Source organism: Microtus pennsylvanicus, chromosome X, assembly GCF_037038515.1.
Source record: "Microtus pennsylvanicus isolate mMicPen1 chromosome X, mMicPen1.hap1, whole genome shotgun sequence".
Classification (NCBI taxonomy): Eukaryota; Metazoa; Chordata; class Mammalia; order Rodentia; family Cricetidae; genus Microtus; species Microtus pennsylvanicus.
In genome coordinates this window covers 32,370,389-32,380,147 of record NC_134601.1, presented here as the reverse complement: position 1 = coordinate 32,380,147, position 9,759 = coordinate 32,370,389, and the positions used below count along the sequence as shown (strand labels likewise).

Genomic DNA, 9,759 nt, shown 5'->3' with positions numbered 1-9,759 from the left:
GAAGATGTGGTGGATTGAACTCCTTGCCTTTTGGCAGCAAGGAAGCAAAAGAATAAGAAGAGGCCAGAAGGGTCCTGATATCTCCTTCAAGGGCACATCCCCAAAGCACTAACATCTTTCTAAAAAATGCTCCACTTACTTCTTACTTACATCTGGAGCTAAGGAAGGCTGGTTCTACCAAGTCTTTCCCCCATTGCAGCAAGTCAGTGGTACTCTGAGGGTCAGGTGCTCAGAAGTATTAGAGGACTTAGAAATTCTTGCCTGAAGGTCTGCCTTAAGGATCTCGGATTCAGTAAGTCTGGAGTAGAGTCTGAGAATGTACACTTAGCAAGTTTGCAGCTGCTGCTGCTGATGGTTCAGAGTGACCCATCAGTATTATTTAGTATCCTGATAAGCTAGTGGCTTTTCTTTTTCAAAATGGGGCAAAACCGAATAGCTTTTTTTAAAATGTGAATTAACATAAAAGGACTGTAGTTAATACAAGTCAAACTTTTATTTTTAACATGAACAAACATAGCCTTATTTATCTATAAAAGGTTACGGTGTGGTCAGATGTCTGTTGATGACATCGGTGTAATGAACTTTAGAACAAAATCAGTTTCCTAGACTACTAAAACTGAGAAAACAAGTGAAAACCATTTCCTCTTCCTCCATCCATTTCTTTCTTCTGGGCTTTGCAACTGTAGGAGGAAGTAAGAGACAAGCAATATTTGTATCCCTTTAAAAGGCACTGCTGACTTCCAATTCTATGAACTGCCATTGTCTCTCAACAAGTAGCAACTAAAACATTTCCCTTCTTTTCTTCCCTAACCAATCTTTAGTTATCAGAGTTCCCATAAGTTTGATAGCTTCTGTAATCTGGTCCTATCAACCTCACTATCCTACTGGCAATCACTGTAAAGGCCTGTTTTGTCTTTCTCTTTATTGCTTCTCAGAGCAGAAAACTTTATATCTTTATATATCAGCCCTGTACACTCCCGTAGGCCCCCAGCTACTCAGATGTTACCTCTTTAAAATGAGATTTTCATCTCTTTTAAACTCTCATTTAAAAATTTTTAACCTAAAATTAAATCAAAAGTTTAAATCAAAAATTAAATTTGAAAAAGATTATTTTTTTTTAAATACAAAATTTCATCTCTTTAAAACCAGGCCTAGAAATGGGAAAATTCAGAGAGACAAAAAGAGTCAAAGATGAACACAGGAAATATAATGCCTAATTCCCAATTCAGTAAAAACTGTATGTATTTTTTTACTTTTATGTCATTTAAGATAGTAAAATCAAAACTAGGCTGATAACTTACAAATGAATCATGAGATGTGATTTCACTTGAAACACTTAAATTTTTCCCAACTTTTATCAGCACTATAAGAACAATATCCACCCAATGCAGACAGAATTTCTCTTCTTCATCTTGTACTACCAAGTCTGAAAACTCCCATCCATAGTAAGCAATCTCTTAGTCTAAAGGACTTGCATCTACAAACAACTGACTCCTGCTTAACATATGAGCACATTATGAATAGTAAGCTATTTTAGTTTAATCTTAAATAAATTTAATACTTATTTAATTCAATATTTAATAATACGAAAATTTAACAACTGTTTTGCTTGCCAAAAACATATTTCAAAAACCATGAAGCTCAGGGCTATGTTAGGAATGGTTAGTGGGAGCAGCCAGTACCTGTGTTCCTAAGGCAGGGAGTCTTCTCTGGAGTCCAGGTCCTCTTTCAACTCCCCTTCCGGTTTCGCAGTTTCATCTCCTTCCTCTTCCTTCTCCTCGGCAGCTTCAGCAGCTTCTTCATCAGCATCTTCACACTCACATTCAATCGGCTCTTCCGATTCTCTTGGTATAGGCACCAGGAAATTAGGCTCACGGAAGAAATTAAGCACATTAAACCTGATTATATTCTTCCTTAATTTACGGTTAGGAACACCTGGAGAACATAAAAATGAACAAGAGAGAGCAATTTAGAAACACGTCTATGGTCCCAACATGTCTTCATCCTAAAATAAATCTTCATGTTGACAGCTTTTCCTGTATACATAGTTTATTATTCACAACCCATGGGACATAAGGGTATCAAAATCTCCAGTCTGTATTTGTTGTATTTTTAGCAGAATATAACCATCAAAGTACTAATCTGTCTAAAAATTAAAATAAAATAAAAAACCACTGGCACCTACTTTTCAAACTCTACTATTATTCAACAAGGCTAGGCAAGCTCTCAACATGGCCTGCATTTGAGAAAGATGCTCCAACAGAGGCAAAGAACTTCACTACCACTTTGTTCTTCCTGGTTACCTAGGGCTAGATAAGCCCCTGCTGGCTGGATTCCAGGGTCCTCAGATACCTAGCCTTATCTGAATTCAGCCTTGTCTGCCCACAGCTCTGACATTCCCATTCTGCTCTGTTCCTTGCCTCCCAGATGGGACCTCCCTTTAAAGAGGAGGGTGGAAGAGAAAAAGAAGGGGACTTGGAAAAGGGATGGGAAAGAGAGAGTGAAGGGAGGAGGGAGAGGGGAAAAGGGGAGGAAGGGAGATGGAAGGAGAGAAAGAGAAGGGGAAAAGGGAAGGGAGAAATGGGAGGAGGGAGTACCATTGGAAAAGGAGATCCAGAGGGGAAAGGGGATATGGAGGAAGATAGAGGGGAATGGGAGAGGAAAGCGTGAAGAAGAAAGAGGAGAGAAAGAAGGGAAGAGCAGAGGAGAGAGGGAAGGGAGGAGATGGATGATGAAGGGGAGATGGAACAGAAGGGAAGTGGGTGACAGAAAGGAAGAGGATCCGAGAATAACAAGGAAGTGGAGAGAGGGAAATGAGGAAAGGAGACATACACAGGAGGAGGCATGAAGTAGATAAGGGAATCAATCAGGTAGGCAGAGGGGAGCAGGCAGTAGGAAAAACAAAGAGGGGCAAGGGATGGGAGAGGAAAGGGAAGAGGGGGAAGAGAGACAGGAAGGGGAACAGGAAAGGGAGGGGAGCATGGAGGGAGAGGGAAGGATCGATGGATGGGGAAAGGGGATGGAAAGGACAAAGATGGAGGTGCAAGAAGAGGAGGGGGAATAAGGTGAAGTAAGATGTGAGGGAGAGCAGAGTGGGAGAGGGGAGAAACAAAGAGGAGGATAGGCAGGAAGTAGAAGTACAGATGGAGAGGGATGCAGGACATCAGAGAGGGGGAGGGGGGAGAGGGGGTGAAGGACAGAGAAAAGGAGGAGAGGCAGCAAGAAAGCAGAGATGTAAGGAGGAAGGAGCAGTAAGTGGGGGAACAGGGAGGGGAAGATGGAAAAGAGGGAAGGGTGGAAAAAAGGAATGAGGCTAGGGGAGAGGCAGGAGGTAGAGGGCAGGAAGAGAGAAGAACAGAGATGGGGGAGGGATGGGGAGAGAAAAACAAAGGGGGGTAATGAATTGGAGTGGTGAGATGAGAGGGGGAGCAGAGGCAGGAAGGGGGCACAAGGAAGGGGAGGGAAAGGGAACAGGGAGAGTGAAGTGAGGGAATTGACAGGGGAGGGGGAGATGATAGAAGGAAAAGGAAAGAGGCAGAGAGCAGGGTGGTGAGGAAATCAGGGTAGTAGGGAGGCCAAGGGAGATGGGAAGGGGAAAGGGATGGGGTAAAGGAATTAGGAGATAAAAGAAGCAGGAAGGGGCAGGGAAATCAGGGTAGTAGGGAGCAGGAGGGAGATGGGAAGAGGAGAGGGATGGGGTAAAGGAATTAGGGGATAAGAAAAGCAAGAAGGGGGAAGGGAACTGAGGTGAGTGGAGGGAGGGGAATGAAGAAGCAAAATGTGGGAAAGAAAGGCAAGAAGCAGGGAGCAGGGAGAGATAAGGCACAGAAAAAGGGAGCCATGAGAGAGAGGGCTCAGGGAGCAGAAATGTGTAAAGGGGGGGGAGATGGGGACAAGGGAAGGAAACGCATGGAAAGAGGGAGCAGGGAGAGGGAGGAAACAGGGAGAAAGGGGGGCAAAAATGAAGGCAGGAAGGGGACAAGGGGCTAAAAGGGGTATAGGTAGGGGAGGGATAAGGGAAAGGAAGGCCCAAAAGGGGAGCAGGGGAGTGAGGGATCAGGGAGAAGTAAAGAAGGGAAATCACTAACAGGGGAGCAGGGAAGGGAGCTGAAAGGCACCAAAAAAAGGGGTGTATGGAGGGGAGAGGCTCTGGGGAGTAAAGGCCCAAAAAGGAAGACCAGGGAGGGGGAAGGGAACTGGGGATTAAAGGTAGAAAAATGGAAACATAGAGGGGGAGGGGATCTCGAAGAGGTAAGGTATGAAAAGGGGATGAGGGAGGGGAGGGAGCAGGGAGAAGAAAGACTGGAAAAAAGGAGCAGGGAGGTTGAGGGGAACTGGGAGAGGAACTATGCAAAAAGAGGAGCAGGAAGGGGGAGGGAAGAAGGAAGAGATGAGGTAGGAAAAGGAGGATCAGGGAGGGGGTGAGAGTAGGGATTAGAATGGGAGCATAGGGATAAAAGGCAGGAAAAGGGGAGGAGGTAAGGAGATGGGTGCTGGAGAGGGAAGGCACAAAAAACGGGAGCAGGGAGGGGATGTTAGAAGGTAGAAAAGGAAGCTAAAATGGGAGGGGGACAGAGCAGGGAGAGAAAAGGCTCAAAGAGGGGAGCGACAATGGGGAGAGGAGCTGGGAAAAAGAAAGGGACAAAAAGGTGCAAACATAGGAGCAAGAAGGGGGTGGAAAGCACTGAGAAGAAAGTCACAAAAAGGGGAGCAGGGAAGGGGATAGGAGGATGGAGAGAGAGGTGGGACACACAAAGGGGAGCAGGGGGAGGGAGCTGAGAAAGGAAAGGCACAAAAGGCAACAGTTGGGGGATGGGGTTTGGAGAAAAAGGCATAAGAAGGGGAGCAGGGTGGTATGGGGGCTAGGGGGAGAAATGCCGAAAAGGGGGAGCAGGCAGGGGGATGGGGGAGAAAGAAGAAAGACACAAAAAGAGGTACAGGTAGGGGGATGGGGCAGGGAAAACAAAGGCACAAAAAAAGTGAAACAGGCAGGGGGATGGGTACAGGGGTAAAAACCATGCAAAAAAAAGGAGCAGGTGGGGGATGGGGCTTGGAGAAGAAAGGTGCAAAAAGGGGAGCTAAGAGGAGGATGGGGTAAGGGAGAAGGTGCAAAAATGGGAGAATGCAGGAGGAAGGGGCAGAGAGAAGAAAGGCACAAAAAGGGTAGTGGGCATGGGTTGGGGCAGGGAGAAGACAGGAAAAAGGGAGCAGGTAGGGGGATGGGGAGGGAGAAAAAAAAGGCAGGGGTATGGGTGCCCAAAGATGAAAGGTGCAAAAATGGGGCAGGGAGGGGGATGGGTGCAGGGAGAAGAAAGGCACGAAAAGGGGAGCAGTCTGGGGATGGGGCTTGGAGAAGAAAGCTCAAAAAGGTTAGCATGGAGGGGGATGGGGACAGGGAGAAGAAAGGAACTAAAATCCAGAGCAGGGAGAGGGATAGAGAGGGAGGAAAAAAGGCATGAAAAGGGGAAGCAGGCAGGGGGATGGGTGCAGTGGTAAGGAAGACACAAAAAGGGGAGATGCTAGGAGGATGGGAGAAGGAAGAAGAAAGTTACAAAAAGGGGAGCAGGCAGGGGGATGGAGCAGGGGAAAAAGGAACTAAAATCGGGAACAGGGAGGGGGATGGGGACAGGGAGAAGAAAGGGACAAAAAGGAGAGCAGTTGCAAGGGCAGGGGGGGGACAGGGAAAAGAAAGTTGCAAAAAGAGGCACAAACACGGGCAGGTATAAGGAAGGCATAAAAGGGTGGGGGAGGGGAGGGATAGAGAAGAAAGGGGCAAAAAGGGGAGGTGGGAGGAGGATGGGGGAAGGGAGAAGGAGGGTGTGTGGGGAGGAAGGGGGGGCAGACGGGCATGGGGGTAGGGAGAAGGAAGGTGCAAAAAAGGGAGCAAGGCAGGGAGAAGAGAGGTGCAAAAGGGGAAACAGTCAGGGAGATGTGGCAAGGAGAAGAAAGGGGAAAGGGGGAACAGCAGGGGGGATGGGGGCTTGGAGAAGAAAGGCAGGAATAAAGGAGAGGAGAGGAGGATGTGTCAGGGGATGGGGGCAGGGAGAAGAAAGGAACTAAAAACAGGAGCAGGCAGGGGGTGGGTGCTGGAAGATGAAAGGTACAAAAAGGGGGGGCAGGGAGGAGGATGGGGCAGGGAGAAGAAAGGCAAAAGGCGCAAAAAGGGGAGAGGGAGGGGGATGGGGAAAGGGAGAAGAAAGGCGCAAAAAGGGGAGGGAGGGGATGGGGGAAGGGAGAAGAAAGGCGCAAAAAGAGGAGCAGGGAGGGGGATGGGGCTTGGAGAAGAACAGTGCAAAAAGGGGAGCAGGGGGGATAGGGGAAGGGAGAAGAAAGGCGCAAAACGGGGAGCAAGGGGGTGGGGGAAGGGAGAAGAAAGGCGCAAAAAGAGGAGCAGGGAGGGGGATGGGGCTTGGAGAAGAACAGCGCAAAAAAAAAGAGCCAGGTGCAAGGGCGGGGGCAGAGAAAAGAAAGTTGCAAAAAGGGAGCAGTCAGGGGGATGGGGGATGGGAGAAGAAAGTTGCAAAAAGGGAGCAGTCAGGGGGATGGGGGATGGGAGAAGAAAGGCGCAAAAGGGGGAGCAGGGAGGGGGATGGGGGAAGAAAGAAGAAAGGCGCAAAAGGGGGAGCAGGGGGGTGGGGGAAGGGAGAAGAAAGGCGCAAAAAGGGGAGGGAGGGGATGAGGGAAGGGAGAAGAAAGGCGCAAAAAGAGGAGCAGGGAGGGGGATGGGGCTTGGAGAAGAACAGTGCAAAAAGGGGAGCAGGGGGGGATGGGGGAAGGGAGAAGAAAGGCACAAAACGGGGAGCAAGGGGGTGGGGGAAGGGAGAAGAAAGGCGCAAAAATAGGAGCAGGGAGGGGGATGGGGCTTGGAGAAGAACAGCACAAAGAGAAGAGCCAGGTGCAAGGGCGGGGGCAGAGAAAAGAAAGTTGCAAAAAGGGAGCAGTCAGGGGGATGGGGGAAGGGAAAAGAAAGGCGCAAAAGGGAGAGCAGGGAGGGGGATGGGGCTTGGAGAAGAAAGGCGCAAAAAGGGGAGCAGGGAGGGGGATGGGGGAAGAAAGAAGAAAGGCGCAAAAGGGGGAGCAGGGGGAATGGGGGAAGGGAGAAGAAAGGCGCAAAAAGAGGAGCAGGGAGGGGGATGGGGGAAGGGAGAAGAAAGGCGCAAAAAGGGGAGGGAGGGGATGGGGGAAGGGAGAAGAAAGTTGCAAAAAGAGGAGGGAGGGGATGGGGGAAGGGAGAAGAAAGGCGCAAAAAGAGGACCAGGGAGGGGGATGGGGCTTGGAGAAGAACAGTGCAAAAAGGGGAGCAGGGGGGATGGGGGAAGGGAGAAGAAAGGCGCAAAACGGGGAGCAAGGGGGTGGGGGAAGGGAGAAGAAAGGCGCAAAAAGAGGAGCAGGGAGGGGGATGGGGCTTGGAGAAGAACGGTGCAAAAAAAAGAGCCAGGTGCAAGGGCGGGGGCAGAGAAAAGAAAGTTGCAAAAAGGGAGCAGTCAGGGGGATGGGGGATGGGAGAAGAAAGTTGCAAAAAGGGAGCAGTCAGGGGGATGGGGGATGGGAGAAGAAAGGCGCAAAAGGGGGAGCAGGGAGGGGGATGGGGGAAGAAAGAAGAAAGGCGCAAAAGGGGGAGCAGGGGGGTGGGGGAAGGGAGAAGAAAGGCGCAAAAAGGGGAGGGAGGGGATGAGGGAAGGGAGAAGAAAGGCGCAAAAAGAGGAGCAGGGAGGGGGATGGGGCTTGGAGAAGAACAGTGCAAAAAGGGGAACAGGGGGGATGGGGGAAGGGAGAAGAAAGGCGCAAAACGGGGAGCAAGGGGGTGGGGGAAGGGAGAAGAAAGGCGCAAAAAGAGGAGCAGGGAGGGGGATGGGGCTTGGAGAAGAAAATCGCAAAAAGAGGAGCCAGGTGCAAGGGTGGGGGCAGGGAGAAGAAAGTTGCAAAAAGGGGAGCAGTCAGGGGGATGGGGGATGGGAGCAGGGAGAAGAAAAATACAAAATGGGTACAGGGAGCGGGATGGTAGCAGGGGAAAAAAGCTAAGATGAGAGGGGGAGGGAGCTGGGAGAGGAATGGAGAGAAAAGGCTAGTATGGAGGGGGATGGGTGTAGGGAGTGGAAAGTTGCTAAAGGGGTGCGGAGAAGGAAGCAGAGTAGATAGAGCAAAGGTGCATAAAGGGAAGCTGGGGGAGCAGCTTGAGGAATGGGAAGAGGAGGATGGTAGCTGAGTGGAGAGGGGGAGGGGATAAGAGTCAGGAATGGTACTGAAGAATGAGCCCAACTCTGAGGTGGTCTTTACTCTGGGTGTGGTTAAGAAAACATCCAACCTGAATCCAGATTAAGGGCCATGGGTAACTTACCGGTAAAGGTTGCTGTGTCGATGAGGTAGATAGCTCTGGCACCTTCTTCCATGCGTGTCTCATCTTCTGCCCTGTATTCCTCTGCCTCCTCCATCTGGTTCTCCAATTCTTCCTGGTCCTCATCCTCCATGTCATCATCCGTGATGTCTTCATCCTCAGTGTCCTCCTCCTCCTCGTCGTCGGTAGGGTACATAAGCCTGCTTTGCTTGGCTATCCAGGCCACATCCCTCTCATACTCCTCCTCCTCCTCATAAATGTCATTTACAATGAACTGGAACGCCAGAAAACCTGCTGTGGCAGCAATGAAGACCAGCCACGCCAAAGACGTCAGGATTTCTTCCAGGGAGTACTGCTCTAGTAAACGGCCTCTATTTCCATCACTTTTATCATCTGAGCCACTAGGGCCTCGGTCTGGCTTTTTCTTATCAGACATGGCACAAAAGAAACCAGCCAGAAGCTAACCTAAGTGAAGATAACTCCCACAAGTCACAGGACGGCAGTTCGGCAGTTCACTTCTTAGATCCGTACAGGTTTATGCAAATTGAAACATTGCATGCTGGGAGAGGGGGAGGTAGGACCTCCCTCCTGCACGGAGAGAGGGTGGAGTGGGCGGAGTAGGCGGAGTGGGCGGAGTGGGCAGAGTGAACTGGAGAGGGTGGAGTGCACTAGGGAGGGCAGAGTAAACGGGAACTACTTTCTCAGGTGGAAGGGTACAAAGTAGGAAGGAAAAGATATGCTAGAGCTGTAAGCGGGACTTTCATAGGTTCCTACCCAAGACTAATGATGCCCCGTGAGAACGTTAAGCTCATTGGCTGAGAAATGAGCCTCCACAAAGTTCACGTACCCAAGGAGTGATCAGAATCTTCACACTTCTGGTGTTTTAGGAGCTAAGAGTTTGTTTCATTCTCCCATGACAATAGAACTGCTGTTTATTGTTTCTGTATTCCAGGTTCTTTTGTACAGACACTGGGGTACTCAAGTCACTTTTGGACATCTTGTAGCAGGAAGGATATAAGCTTTTAACATGAGGAAGCAGCTATACATTACTAACAATCCCCAAACTTCATACCCAAAAGAGAATGACTATAATGATTGTTCTGTCTCTTTAAGAGACAAGCCACGCCCATTCCCATCCTGCTTGCAGCCTCAGAGACCCACTCTTCCTCTTCTAGTCCCCTCTCTCGGAGAGACTGCCAACTTCCTCCCTCTCTCCCCTTTGCTCCCTCTCTCCCCCTTTCCCCCTTTTTCCTTCCCCTTAACAATCCATCTAATAAATGTCTAACTTAACTCCATATGGTATGTTCGTTAATCCGTCTCTCTCCCCCACGCGGCTGCTGATCTGCCGTGTGGTCTCGTATGCCATCCCTGCTTGGGACTGGCTGCTTTCTGGACCCCGGCAGCTTGCAGCAAACCCATTTGCA

The 9,759-nt window shown here is 49.7% G+C and overlaps 1 protein-coding gene across 1 annotated transcript; it reads right to left on the bottom strand.

Annotated features, from left to right (window-relative positions):
• Window positions 1–583: 583 nt before the first annotated feature.
• Window positions 584–8,989, bottom strand: LOC142841439 (tumor rejection antigen P815A-like). The gene is made up of 3 exons (XM_075958283.1): window positions 8,339–8,989; window positions 1,683–1,935; window positions 584–680 (listed from the first exon to the last, which is right to left on the bottom strand). Exons 1-2 carry the CDS (start codon window positions 8,769–8,771, stop codon window positions 1,691–1,693), a joined length of 678 nt encoding a protein of 225 aa, XP_075814398.1. The 5' UTR covers window positions 8,772–8,989; the 3' UTR covers window positions 584–680; window positions 1,683–1,690.
• Between the last annotated feature and the right edge of the window lie 770 nt (window positions 8,990–9,759).

Bases quoted from the DNA above. Each gene is read 5' to 3' on its own strand.
- LOC142841439 (XM_075958283.1), bottom strand. From the start codon at position 8,771: ATGTCTGATAAGAAAAAGCCAGACCGAGGCCCTAGTGGCTCAGATGAT. The intron at 1,936-8,338 runs GTAAGTTACCCA...TATGTTCTCCAG, and splicing joins CGACACAGCAACCTTTACCG to GTGTTCCTAACCGTAAATTA.